The sequence below is a fragment of the Chrysochloris asiatica genome, unplaced genomic scaffold (genome assembly GCF_000296735.1).
Source record: "Chrysochloris asiatica unplaced genomic scaffold, ChrAsi1.0 scaffold00128, whole genome shotgun sequence".
In the NCBI taxonomy this organism is placed as follows: Eukaryota; Metazoa; Chordata; class Mammalia; order Afrosoricida; family Chrysochloridae; genus Chrysochloris; species Chrysochloris asiatica.
In genome coordinates, this window is record NW_006408646.1 from 9,132,743 (window position 1) to 9,147,781 (window position 15,039).

The following is a 15,039-nucleotide window of genomic DNA, read 5'->3' on the forward strand; positions in this document are numbered from 1 at the left end:
AGTCTTTCAAGAAGTATCTTCTGTTCTTCTAGCTGCTCCAGGCTGGTCTGCTTGTCCTTTCAAGTGGAAATTTCCCACCTCAGAAGATTCTGGATGGGGTTCAGGATTCCACCTATGGTCTTATGTAATGCAAAGGTTCCTCAGGAAGCCTCCTTCACTGGGCACATTGTAGCCCCATTTTAGGTATTCCAATCAATTATAGGCAGAAGGCAGACTTACAAGCTTTCTTTGGTGATATTTCTGGCTGTTCCTTTCTCTCCCCCTCAAGTGTCTATTTTATTGTGGTATGCCAGGGAAACCAAGTTTCAAAAGACAGCCAAGCATCTTAACATTATTTCCCCCCTTTCCCAATTCCAACCATATCTCAGTCCCTGTAACCCAGAGCCCTGTTGTTCCAAGGTTGTGCATATATCATTATTTACCTCTGTCCCACTTAGCCCATGCAAATCTGCCTAATTGTTTTCCTGTCTGCTTTGTTCTTCCATTCTCCTCCACCCTTCTTGTGTATTGCCGCCCTCCCTAGCACCCAAACTATCCTGTGTCTATTCCTTACCCTGTGTTCCACCTTCTCCTCCTTTCCCTCACCCCACCCGTCGCATCCTGGTAACCAGCAAAGAATTCACACCCACCCACTCCCCACCCCCGCTTTAGTATGGGTTCTTTTTCTAAGTCTTTTACAGAAGTGGTTCTATGCAATATTTCTCTTTTTGTGACTGACTAATTTCACTCAACATAATGTAATGTCCTCAGGGTTCATCCATGTTATGCGGTGGCTTGCAGCTTCCTTTTTATTCTTCAGGGTAGCATAGTATTCCATTGTGTGTATGTACCACAGTTTGTTTATCCATTCTTCAGTTGATGGGCACTTAGGCTGTCTCCATCTTTTTTGCTATTGTAAATAGTGCTACTATGAACATTGGTGTGCATATGTCTACTCGTGTTATGGCATGTATTTCTTGTGGGTCAATACCAAGTAGAGGAACTGCTGGATCAAAAGGTGTTTCTATTTTGAACCTTCTGAGGAAGTACCATATTGCTTTCCAGAGAGTTTGGACCATTTTGCAATCCCACCAGCAATGCAGGTGTGTCCCAGTCTCTCCACATCCCTACCAGCATTTATTTTCCTCTCCTTTTTTGATCTTTGCTGTTATTGTTGGTGTGAGATGATATCTCATTGTTGTTTTGATTTGCATCTCTCTAACGGCTAGTGATCGTGAACATTTCTTCATATGTTGTTGGCTGCCTGGATCTCTTCCTTGGTGAAGTGTCTGTTCATGTCCTGTGCCCACTTTTTTATTGGGTTATTTGTCTTTCTTGTAGAGGTGTTGTAGTTTCCTATGTATTTTAGAAATGAGTCCCTTGTCTGATGTGTCATTGCAAAATGCACTTAACAACAACAAAATTATACACCTGGCACTATGGAAAACCCTGGGGAGTGACTAAGGAATAAGGTCTCTAATGAACTAAGGAGTGACAGAGATTTACATTTTGATTTCCCATTAAACCTCTTTAGACCCTTTTGGGTTAAAGAAGGGCTGACTAAGGGGCTTCAGGATAAAGTACACAGCCTAGAAAACCAATTCTGCTCTTCTTCCCAACAGCCTGGGTGTAGAAAAAGTGTGAATTATAAATTTTTTTTTTTTTTAGACTGATAACTCCCTGACTTTTCCTTTCTCTGTGTTTCTTGAACTTTCATGGAAAGTTCATGTGTGTTGCAATATGTTGTGTGTCTTTAGCCTTCACAATAAGCTTGTATATGGCAAACATTCCCACAGTGAGGGGGATTCTTGCATCAACACTTTCTAATGCAATTATATTTTTTATTTGTTTCAGGTGGTGTTTCGTTCTACGTCGGCTATGGTTTACATATTTATTCAGATGAGCTGTGAAATGTGGGATTTTGATATTTATGGTACTGTTCCCTAAGTAATTGTTGTAACTCTCTCTGGGGAGAATTTTCTGGTTCCCCCCAAGTTGGTATCACTGTACTGTAAGCTCTTGACATTCTGGAACGATGTATCCTGACATTTTTGCAAATCCTCAAATGGTCCAGAAAATATTTGTCTACCTACTCAAATTCCATGAAATGCAGTCAGGTATTAATGGAAAATCTTCTGAGAGCCGTAATTATCCTGTGAAAAGTCATAGAGAATAACTTTGTGACTAAGAACCAACACCTTTTTTTTTTTTCAAATACCTTTCATTTCTCTGCTTATCCTCTCAAGAATCACCAAGACTGCCTTATTTTGTTAGAATTACTATGAGATGCAGATGCTGTCTCTAGAAGTCCTGCCTCATAGTGCATCCATAATGACAAATTATCAAAATCACAGCTTGTTTTTGCTATGGGTCATCAAGATGCTGGAGAACAGCAGGAACTGCAAGTAATAGGTCTGTGAATGCCTGGGTTCTACCAGTTGTAGGGGTTAGCTTGTCCTCTCATTCAGAAGGTAGTCAATATTTTTTAACTATCAAAGCTTTTCAATCTTGTGTTTACCTCAGCCATGTTGCATTGTTGTTATGTTGTTGTTAAGTGCCGTCGAGTCGGGTCCGACCCATAGCGACCCTGTACAGGGTTTCCGAGGGTGTAAATCTTTACGGGAGTAGAAAGCCTCATCTTTCTCCCGCGGAGCAGCTGGTAGTTTCGAACCGCTGACCTTAAGGTTCGCAGCCCGATTCGTAACCACTACGCTACCAGAGCTCCTTGTTGCATTAGGTAGACATTAAATTTGGCTTGATAGAAAGTTTAGGTTGAGATCATTTTTGTACATTAGACTTTGTCTTAAAATAACAATAATCCTCATCTTCTGCTCATTGTTTCTTTATAGGAGATTTGTATTTTGAGAAATCTGTGAATGGTTTCCTTGCTGATCTTTTTATCAAATGGAAGGTATGTTTTTTCCCCCTCCTTATCCATTGTCATTATGTTAGTGTTATTCAGTACATATTTTTATAACACAGTGTTTCTGTTAAGTGTTTTAAATTGACCTAGATTTACCTAAATCTAAATTGATAAGACTCCTGATTTACATTACCATAGTCACCTTAACATGATAAAGGGTATTTGTAGAAAAACCCATGGTTAACATCATACTCATTAGTAAAGAAGTGAAAGGAATAAGACAAGGATGCTCACTTTTGCCACTGCTACGCTCTGGTAGTGTAGTGGTTACGAATCGGGCTACGAACCTTAAGGTCAGCGGTTCGAAACTACCAGCCGCTCTGCGGGAGAAAGATGAGGCTTTCTACTCCCGTAAAGATTTACACCCTTGGAAACCCTGTACAGGGTCGCTATGGGTCGGAACCGACTCGACGGCACTTAACAACAACAACAATTGAACACTGCCCTTTAAGTTTCAAACAGAGCAATTGGTCAAGGAATGGAAAAGCCATCAAATTGTCAAAGATGGAGTAAAACTGTCTCTGTTTGCTGAAGAACAACAACCTATATATAGAAAATTCTAAAGAATTCATACAAAAATGAAGCTAAGAAGTGAACTCAGTAAGATAGTAAAGTTACTTGGCATTAGATCAGCATGCAAAAACAGCCATGAACAATTCAAAAAGAAATTTAGAGAACAGTTCTTTTACAAATCAATAAGGTTAGACTACTTAGGAATAAGTTTAGCCATGGAGGTACAACATTGTACATTGAAAACTGTAAAATATTGCTGAAATAAATTAAGGAAGATCTGGTGTGGCGCTGTGGGTTAATGCGCTGGACTGCAAAGTCAGTTTGAACCATGAGATTGGTAGTTCAGGCTCACCAGTCACTCCTCAGAAACCCTGTACAGGATCGCTATGGGTTGGAACTGAATCGATAGCACTTAACAACAACAAATCAATGAGAGGGTATTTTATGTTCATGGATTGAAAGGTGGCAGTTTACCCAAAGTGATCTACAGATTTCAATGTCAGCAGCCTAATTTTGTAAAAATGGAAAAGCTGAATCAAATTCCTATAGAATTGCAGGGGACTCCTGTGTACTATATAACCAGAACAGTCTTAAAAAAGAATAGCAGATTAGGAGGACTTGAAAACTTACTACAGAGCTGTGGGGGTTAAAAAAAAAAAAGGATTTTTTTAGAATACATATAGCAAAACCTATGCCAATTCAACAGTTTTTACAATTCAGTAACATTGATTACATTCTTGTAATGGTGTGCAACTATTTTCACCTTCCTTTTCTGAGTTGTCCCTCTTTCATTAATATAAACTTACGCTCACTAAGGTTCCTATTTAATCTTCTTAGTTGGTGGTGTGAATTTGATTCCATAGAGATAGTTCTGAAAAGAACATAATGCTAAAGGCAGACATTTTTATTAGTTGTGCTAATCCCTTGTTTGGTCTTAAGATGACTTTAAGGAATATTTTTGGGTTAAGGTTTAAAAATTATCTCATACAATAATTTTGATGGTGCTTATGTAGCCTCCCTAGCTCCAGAAAATCTCGACTCCATACAGTGCTGTTTTGCATTTTCCCTGTCTTGATCAGAATTCTTCGATAGAATCTTTGATCAAAATGTTCAGTAATGGGAGTTGGGGACCTTCAGTTCTTCTAGTCACATGGCAAAGGAAGCAGTTGTTTGTGGAAGCAATTAACCACAAATTCCATTTCCTCCTCTTATTCTTGGCTCTCTTTCTACTTCTATTGCTCCAGGCAAATAGAGACCAATTGTGTCTTGGATAGCTATTTTTGTTAGTTTAGTTAGTTTTTAAGTGCCATTGAATTGCTTCTGAATCTTAGTGACTTTATATAGGGTTTCCACAGAGCGACTGCTGGGTTTGAACAATCAACCAAGGAGCGACTAGTGGGTTTGAACTGCCAACCTTACGGTTATCAGTCCAGTGCTGATCCTATAGCACCACACCAGAATGTCTACTTGCAAGCCTTTAATAACTCAGACACTCAACAAAGCAAGAGGTAGAACAGAAGCATGAAAAATGTTTTTAGGACTGGAATGCACCATGAAACCATAACCCTAAACCTCTAAACCAAAGAATCAAATCCCATGAGGTGTTTGATTGTACATAAGCAACTACAGAGATTGTACAACTTAAAAAATTTATGCAAAGCTACAGTAAGGAGCTCTGGTAGCGTAGTGGTTATGAATCGGGCTGCGAACCTTAAGGTCAGCGGTTCGAAACTACCAGCTGCTCCGCGGGAGAAAGATGAGGCTTTCTACTCCCGTAAAGATTTACACCCTCGGAAACCCTATACAGGGTCGCTATGGGTCGGAACCAACTCGATGGCACATAACAACAACAACAACAACAGTAATCAAAACAATGTGGTACAGTCATAAAGATAGACATTACTAGAATGGAAAGCCTCTACATTCATGGTCAATTTATTTCAACAAATGTATCAAGATCATTTATAGGGAAAGAATTGTCTCTTTAAGAAATGGTGCTAGATAATTGGATATCCATATGCAAAAGAAAGTTGGACCCTGACTGCATACCACAAACAAAAATTGACAAAATGAATCAGACTTAAATTTAAAATCCCAAACCATAAACTCTTGGAAGAAAACAGTAGTAAATTTTCATCACCTTGACTTGGCAATGATTTCTTATATATGTCATCAAAGCACAGACCATCAAAGAAAAAATAAATTGGATTTCATTAAAGTTGAAAATGTTTCTACATCAAAGGAACCCATAGAATGGGACATAATCTGATAAGGATTTAACACCCCCTCCTGTAAAAAACAAAACAAACAGTTGCCATTAACTTGACTCCAGTTCATGGTGATCCCATATCAGAATAGACCTGACATTGTTCTAAAACTTACTTTTATTATTATAAAAACATATACCAGTTCCAGAATTTCTACATGTACACTTCAGTGACAGTGATTATATTCTTTGAGTTCTTGATATTGTTTTCCAAATTATTTCACCGCCGTTAACCAAAAACTCTTCCACTCCCTCTTGTCCCTGTTAACCACTAATAATCTGATTTTTATATCTTTGCACATTTCATAGAAGTGCTGTAGTATTTGCTGTTGAGTGACTAACTTATTTCACAGCATGTGGCATGCAATCAAACTTTCATTTCTCTGTATGGCTGAGTCATATTCTATTGTATTAGTATGTCACATTTTGCTTTTCATTTGTCTGCTAATGAACATTTTGATTGTTTTTATCTTTTGGCTATTATGAAGAGTTGCAATTAACATTGGTATGTAGCTTTCTGCTTATGTTTCTGCTGTCACTTCTGGGTATGTAGCTAGGATGGGGATTGCTGGGTTATATGTTTTTTTGTGGGACTTCCAAATTGTTTTTTATAGTAATTATAACTGGTGTGGTGCTGTGGGCTAATACGTCAGACTGCAAAGTCATTTGAACTGCATGGTTGGTAGTTCAAGCTCACCAGCTGCTCCTTGGAAACTCTTAACAGGGTCACTATGGGTCAGAATATATACTCGACAGCACTTAACAACAACTTACTATTTTAGAGGGTCAGATAAAAAGAGGAAGACACCTAGCGAGATGGATTGGCAAAGTGGAAGCATCAAGTGTGGCAAGCTCAAGTGTGGCAACAATAGTGAGGTTGGCCCAGGATCGGGCAGTGTTGCATTCTGCTGTGTATAAGGTCATTTATGAGTCGGTACCAACTCGATGGCACCTAACAACAACACAGCATACCATTTTGCAGCATCCTTGTGTGGCGCTGTTGGTTAACGTGCTGGACTGCAAAGTTGGTTTGAGTCGCAAGGTCTGCGGTTCAAGCTCATCAATCGCTCCTTGGAAACCCTATACAGGGTCACTATGGGTTGGAATTGACTCGACAGCAATAAACAACAGTCCTACCATTTTGCAAGGTGGCACCAGTGTTCATTTAGTAGGGAAAGAAGAGTTTCTTCAAAAACGGTGCTGGGAAAATTGGACTGTCACATATGGAAGAACTGATCAGGATGCATACCTCACACCATACACAGAACCAATTCAAAATGGGTTAAGGACCTAACTGTAAATCCTAAAACAACATAAAATTTGCAGAAGAAAATATAGGAGCATGGCTTAGGGACCTAGTTTTAATGATGGCTTATCAGATACAACAACAAAAATATGAGTAGCAAAAGGCACAACAGATAAATAGACCCCACCTGGTAGTGTAGTGGTTACGAATCAGGCTGCCAACCTTAAGGTCAGCGGTTTGAAACTACCAGTTGCTCCGGAGGAGAAAGATGAGGCTTTCTACTCCCGTAAAGATTTACACCCTTGGAAACCCTGTACAGGGTCGCTATGGGTCGGAACCTACTCGACGGCACTTAACAACAACAACAACCAGTTAAATACTTTTGTTAATTAAAGGACTGTATCAAAATAGAAGGAAAAAATTGGCAACCTGATGTTGTTGTTGTTAAGTGCTGTTGAGTTGGTTCCAACTCACAGTGACCCTGTGTAAGGTTTCTGAGGCTTTACATTTTTGAGGGAGCAGAAAACCTCATCTTTTTCCTGCCATGTACCTGATAAGGGTCTGATATCCAAAATATACTATGAACTTCTACTAATTAGCAACAGAAAGACAGACAACCCAGTTTAAAAATGAGCAAAGGGATTTGAATAGACATTTCACCAAAGAAGATATCCAACTGGCCACTAAGCATGGGAGAAGATGCTCAACATGGTAGTTGTTGTTAGTATTAAGTGTCATCGAGTAGGTTCCCACTCTTAGAGACCCTGGACAGGTTTCCCAAGGAGCCACTGGTGAGTTTCAACTGCCAACCTTTCGATTAGTAGTCCAGTGCCTATCCAACAGTACCACACCAGGGAAATGCAAATCAAAACCATAAGGAGATACCAACTCACCCGCAGTAGAATAGTAAAGATCAAATGAACTGGAAATAGCAGATGTTCCTGAGGATGTGGAGAAATTGGACCCTCATTCTTTGCTGATGGGAATGCAGAATGATGCAACTGTTTTTGAAAGCAGTTTTGGCAGTTCCTCAAAAAGTTAAACATAGAATTAGGATATTGTTACTCTTGAGTCAATTCTGACTCATAATGACCCTATGTAACAGAACTGTCCCCTAGGCTTTCCTAGGCTGTGATCTCGATGGCAGTAGGTTGTCAGGTCTTTTATCTTATGGAACTGCTAGTGGATTCAAACTGCTGACTTTCTGGTTAGCAGCTGAACTCTTAAACCAGTTGTCTCACCACATCTCCTTAGCATTACCATCTGACTCAGAGTTTCACCCTGGGTATTTATGTTTGTGAATTGAAAATATATACAAAAATATGTCACCAACCATCCCTCCCACAGCTGTGTCTGTGCTCAACTAGGTTTATTCACTGTAATGTTCACAGTTATGGTATTTATTAGGAAAGTTAACAGGTTATAGCTGAGAGTCAGAAATGTTCAGGACACAGTTCTTTCAGTCAGGACAGCCTCTCCTCAGATGTGCCTACAAGCAGGCCTCTCTCTCTACCCTGGCAATGTTGTAAAGTCCTCTTATGGCTGCTGATAAATGCCCATATCAGGACACACCACTCTACCATAAGCCTCAACCTGAAGGCACTTGGTTCTAGTTCCATGGGTCAGCAAACCTAATTCATGAAGTAAGTGCCTGAAAGCATCCCACTCTACAAGCAAGCCTCCTGCCCAGCGTCATTCGGCTTTATTTGCTCCGTGGGCTGGGTGGTAAGTGTACCACTCTGCCTCTTGGTTCATCTGCAGCTGCTCCTCTGCCACTCCTCTAGTGATACAGCTTTCTGTTTCTGCGTTGAGGAGTTCAATGTGTGGGAATCTCTGGGTCCAAAGGACAAGCTCAGTTGTTGGCTTTTCATCTTTGATGGTAGTGAGATTCCCCCTTTTCTTCTGAGATGCCTTATTTTATACCCAGCGGCAAAATTGACCAGTCACTATGTATGTATTTTTAAATTTTTTATTGTGAATTGAGTGAAGGTTTACAGAGCAGATCATCAGTTTTACATTCAGCAAATCTTACACTTTTCTTCATTACATGGTTGTAATCCTCTCCATGAATCAACAGTTAACAGCAGTTACTTCTCTATTCACTTTAACTCTGGCATTCCTCCCTGTGTCTCCTGCTACCTTCATCTTGCCTCTGCTAACCTCTTTCTTGTATACCGCCTGCCCTGTCACCCATGTTAACTTGTGTCTACCTTCTAGCTCATGAATAATTTATCCTCCCCCTATCATCCATAACTATCATAGGTTGTTTCTTTTATCAAGAAAACCTTAACTTTTTACAACATTGGTCTCATACAATGTTTGTGCTTTTGTGATTGACTAATTTCACTCTGCACAATGTCCATCATTATTCTTGAGTGTTTTGTAGTATTCCATTGTGTTTATGTACTAAAGTTTATTTAATCATTATTCGGTTGTTGGGCATTTAGGCTGTCTCCATCTTTTTGATATGTCTCTTGTAGTAATCATATTGAAGGATCCTGTGTTCTTATCCATTCTGCTCTGTATGTCTCTTGACTGGTACATTTAATCCATTTATATTCAGGGTAATTATTAATATGTATGAATTGATTATTATCATTTTTCTATGTATTTTTTTGTGGTGCTGCTGGATTCTTTGTTCCACATAATTTTCTATGCTGAGTTCATTTTGTTTGTGTGTTTTCTTTTAATTTTCATTTCTGTTGTGTTAATGTTTACTAAATCTTTCTGATTTTGATGCGCAAATTTTATTTTTCTTTGAGGTCATGCTGTATTTTACAATTTTCCCCCCCTGCTTAAAGCAGTGTGTTTTATCTTGAAATCTATTTGACTTCCTTGCCATTTGGAAGTTCTGTATCTACACTTCCCTCTTTTTGCTTTGTAACTGACTTCATTATACTTTGATATCTCTGGTTCCCTATTTTCAGTCTTGTAGGGTTGTCTTACTTTAATTACTTACGTATTTGGATTGATTTCTGGGTGGTGTTGTCATATATGATAATCTCAGGTTGTTGTCTGCTGTTGTTAGTTCTCAGTCCAAAAACCACCGGTTAGCATTTTTTGCAAACTTGGTTTGGGTATTATAAATTCCTTTAATTTAGTTTAAATGGAAATGTCCTCTAATTTTATCAGCATATTTGAGGGACAGCTTTGCTGGATGTATGATTCTTGGCTGGTAATTTTTTCCCCCCCGAGTTTTGTATATGTCATTCCATTGCTTTCTTGTCTTCATGGTTTCTGCTGAGAAATCAGAGTTTGGTCTTATTGGTTCTCCTTTGTAGATAACTTTTTGGTTTTCCTGAGTTGCTCTCAGGATTCTTTTCTTGTCTTTATTTTTGGAAAGTTTGATTATGATATGTATTAGTGATTTTCTTTTGGGATCTCTTCTGTTTGGGGTTCATTCAGCTTCTTGTATGCGTATATTCTCATCTTTCATGATGCTAGGGAAGTTTTCTTCCAACAAGTCTTCAACATTTTCTCTGTGCTTGTCTCTTCCTGTTCTGGAATTCTGATCACCCATAAGTTTTCTTCTCCATAGTGTCCCACATAACTTTTAGACTTTCTTAGGATATTTTCATTCTTTTTTCTGATTGTTCTTCTAGCACATTAGTATTGAGAAATTTCTTTTCAAGCTCACTAATTTGGGCTTCCATTGCTTCACATCTGCTCCTTTGCCCTTTCAATGTATTGTCTATTTCTGAGATTAATCTGCATTTCTAATTTCAGGTTTTGTATTTTGTCAAAGTTGTGTTTATTTTGTCTGTTTGGTCTTGTAGTATTTTACTTCTAAAGTGTTTATTGTGTTCTCGTTGCTTTCCTCAATCTTTTTATTGATCCTTTGAAGTTACCTAAATATCATTCTTTTGAAAATTTTTTTTAAGTAAGTTCCATTATCTTTTTCTTCCTCAGAAACATTTTCTGGCTCTGCATCTTGGTCATTTGTTTGAGCCATTCTCTTTTGTTTCTTTGTGTGTGCTAAAATTGTCTCGTCACAGGTGCATTGTAGAGTTGCAGTTGTTGGACTAGTGCAGCTGTTGGACCAAGAGGGGCTAAATCTCTGGGGGGCTCATGCAATTTATAGAGCTTATGAGGTAGTTGTGGAAGGAATGTGACAGCAGAGTTCCTGGCCCTAGATGTAGTTCCTATTGGCCTCAGTATTACCTATGTTCAGGGCACTCAATCCAGAAGTGGTTCAGAGGGGCCCTTGATGAAGTTGGCTTTCGTGTCTGTTAGGACTGTAAGAAAGCTGGAGACAGTGTGGCTGGTTAAATGCTAGTCTGGTGGCACTGTGGGTTTTGTAGGTCTGGAACTGAGCCCACCTAAATCTAGGTACTAAAGCTGGCCCACCTAAATCTAGGTACTAAAGCTGGCCCACACTGGTGTGGCTTCCAACCACATGGCTCCGAACTTCCAGAGAGTAGGGTTTGCCCTCGGAGTGGATGAGGGTGGGAACTGGCCACACTTCTGGTCACCAGGAAAACATGGGAAAAAAGAAGAAATTGCGCCTTTACCATTGCCCTTACGTATTTGCTTTGCCAGACTTAGCCTCCACTGCCACAACTGCTCACAAGATGGTCAAGCCGCATCTGGCTAGCCATTCACTAGTCAGTCTCCCTCCTTCACCCTCCCTGCTCGGCTTCTCCTCCTAAAAAGCACATCCTCTCTTCTAAAGTTCAGGGTGCCAGAATTCTCATCTGTCTGTTTTATTTTGTCTCTCGTATCTTTGTTGTAGAGGATCTGTGTAGCATGTCCACCATCTTGCTGAAAGTGCTGACCAGTCACTGTTAGCCCTGTTAACAGTCTCTCACAACAGAACCATAGAATCCATCAGCATCTTCCCCCACTTTCTTTTACCCAGAGCCAACAGGAAAAAGTTGTTTGTTGGGAGTTTATAGGCTATGACTAGAAGAGACAGTAAATAATTCACTGCACTTCACATACATTCACAGAAAAACTTGTATATGAATATTGATAATATTCATAATAGCCAAAAAAAAGACACAACTGTCCATCCACTGAAGAATGAATAAACAGAAGATGATGTAGCCAAACAATGGAATGGAATACTATTCAGCTGTAAAAAATAATCAAGTTCTGATACATGTTAAACATGGTTGAACCTTGGGAAAAAAAGACACAAAAGGCCTCATATGGTATGTTTCCATTTGTATGAGCTATCCAGAGTCTGCAGACCCTTAACAGAAGACAGATTAGTGTTTGCCAGGGCTTAAGGGGAGAGGAAGTGAGCATGACTGTGTAATGGATAGTTGTTGTTAAGTGCTGTCGAGTCGTTTCTGACCCATAAAGACCCTATATATGGTTTCCAAGGAGCGGCTGGTGAGCGTTTTGAACCACCAAACAACTTTGCAGTCTAGCCCATTAGCCCACAGTGACACAGATGGAAATGTTCTGGAACTAGAGGGGATGGTTGCATAACAATGTAGCATCTCTAATGATACATATTTTTCACTGCATGCATTTTACAACAAGAAAAAACCCCAAAAGGAATAAAAAAAAGTCACCCTAATCAGGTAGATCTGATTTCACATGGGAACATCATCTTAATCAAAAAATATTTACAGCTGCTTTATATAGTAGAAAAATGGATGGAGTTTTGTTTAGAATAGATTTGGTTTCAAATTACATTCTGCTCTGATTAGCGTTTTGATCTTGGGGAAATATTCCGTTTCTCTGAGTCTTAGTTTCCCTGTCTGCAAAATGGATATAAGGCTCTACCTCACCAAGAATATTAAAGGATCTGCACGTAGTTGGGGCTCATTATAAATACAATTTGCCTCTTCTTCAGCAATATGGAGGTACATGTGGCGCTGTGGGTTAATGTGCTAGACTGCAGAGTTGGTTTGAATCACAAAGTTGGCATTTCAAGCTTACCAGACGCTCCTTGGAAACCCTATACAGGGTTGCTATGGGTTGGAATTGACTCGACGGCACTAACAACAACAACAACAACTAAGGGTCAAGAACTAGAAGTACAATGTTTGTTCTCAGAGAATATGCAAATCATCCGAGGAGATTGGGGGATAGGTATTTGAAACTAGCAAAGGTACAGATTAGGGCCTGGAGCTTTTAAATTTGGAAGGCTAGGGAAGGTTTAGATGGCTGGAAAGGAAGCTAGAGAGGTGTTTCAGCTGAACAGTCTGAGCAAAAGATCGAACTGCATGAGAATGGGGTGTAGCATTATGTGTTTCCATAAAGTGCTTGTGCAGGAAATAATCAATAGTAAGTAATCCTGGTGTGGTGCTGTGGGTTCATGTGCCATACTGCAAAGCCATTTGAACTGCAAGGTCTGTGGTTCAAGCTCACCGGCTGCTCCTCGGAAGGAAACCCTATAAAGGGTCGCTCTGGGTCGGAACCTACTCAACGGTGCTTAACAACTTAACAACAAGGTTAGATTGGGTTAATGTGCTGGACTGCAAGGTCAGTTTGTACCGCAAGGTTGGTAGTTCAAACTCACCAACCATGCTTCTGAAACGCTACACAGGATCACTATGAATCGGAACCAACTGGGCGGCACTAAATAACAACAAGAAGATTAGATTAGAAGGATGGGATCAGGACAAACCAGGCAGAGTTTAGGTTTAATGTGATGAGAAGTGGGGGCTATTAAAGGGTCTTGAGTAGAGGGTCAATGTGATGAAAGACAGGGAGACTCTGAAGAAGTGTTGCTTCGTGGCAAGAGCAGTTTGCTGAAGGGACAGACTGGATGTCAAGTAGATCAGTTAGGCTTCTGTAGTCATGGGACTTGGGATGATTAGATCTTTGTGTTTCCTGAGTGTAGGGGATAAGGACAAACAACAGGGACTTAAATAAGTCAGCTGGGCCTAGAGGATGACCTTGGTCCACTAATGGTCATTTCAATGTTGGGTCTCTGAAAACCTCCATTTCATATCTGGCCTAAATTCTGTGTGTGTGTGTATGTGTGTGTGTGTATATATATATATATATATGATTAGGTATAGGGACAGGCCATGGCATAGGCTCCACCATTACTTTACAAGGCTTTGCTCTTACAATTGCTAATTTTTTAAAATCAAGAACTTCGTTTAAAAGCAAGAACTTGGATTAAACTAGCTTTCTGTAAACATTCTGTATTGACTTAGCATGTTTTGGTGAAGATTATATCATATATATAATAATATATTTAATATAAAATATACATATATAAAATAACTTTTTAAATGTTATTAAATAGCTTAAAGCTGACCCTATGGATGGCAGGGTCAAACTTGGTAGTTTATGAATACATTTTTGAGCTCAAAATATAGTGGTGGTAGCAGTAATAGCAGTAGTCATAGTTAACTTTTATTGAGTATTTTGACATACTAGGTATTGTGGAGAGTGTTTTATGTGCGTTATCTCATGTAATCCTCTTGCTCCCATGACACAGGTAGGGAATGTGGGATGCAGAGAGGTTAAGTAGCTTGCTCATGGTCAATAGCCTGTAAAAGCAGAATAGGGGTTCTCACTCAGCTCCATCCAGGAGTCCTGGTGTGGCATTGTGGGTTAATGTGCTGGACTGCAAGGTCGGTTTGAACCACAAGGTTGGTGGTTCAAGCTGACCAGCCGCTCCTTGAAAACCCTATACAGGGTCTCTCGGTAAGTCTGAAACAACTCAACAGCACTTAACAACAACAACAGCAACATCATGAGAGCATCCCCTTGTCATCCCAGCCCATGGCACTACTTTGTCGTGTGTTCTCTTCTCCATCACATATAAGTTGAGAGGCTCTTACTGGCCCACTATAAGGCACTTTTCCCTGTGCTTCATGTATGAAAAAATCAGACAAGGTTTCTGAGATTCGAGTTTGGAGTACTTGGAGTCTAGTAAAGTAGTTGGTGTTGCAATGCACTTGGCTACTAACCTTTTGAACCCTCCTAGTATCTCCATGGGAGAAAGCCCTGGCTGTCTACTTCCGTAAAGATTACAGCTGAGAAAACTCTAGGGGTAGTTCTGTTTTGTCACATGGCGTTGACTTGATGTTACTCAGTGACAACAACAAGACTCTGGTCTAATAATAACAACAATGATACTCTGATCTCTTGCTGGTACTGTGGGATGTACCAAGAGGATATGTCTAATGGCAGACTGTA

The 15,039-nt window shown here is 39.7% G+C and overlaps 1 protein-coding gene across 6 annotated transcripts in view; it reads left to right on the plus strand.

Moving 5' to 3' along the window:
* Positions 1-15,039, plus strand: part of DEPDC5 (DEP domain containing 5) — a 151,484-nt gene that overhangs the window by 16,062 nt on the left and 120,383 nt on the right. For all 6 annotated transcript variants that reach the window (XM_006869286.1, XM_006869282.1, XM_006869283.1 and 3 more), the window contains 2 exons: positions 1,834-1,912; positions 2,829-2,890. In XM_006869286.1, coding sequence (XP_006869348.1) covers positions 1,834-1,912; positions 2,829-2,890 — 141 coding nt within the window. The remainder of the gene's footprint in view (positions 1-1,833; positions 1,913-2,828; positions 2,891-15,039) is intronic.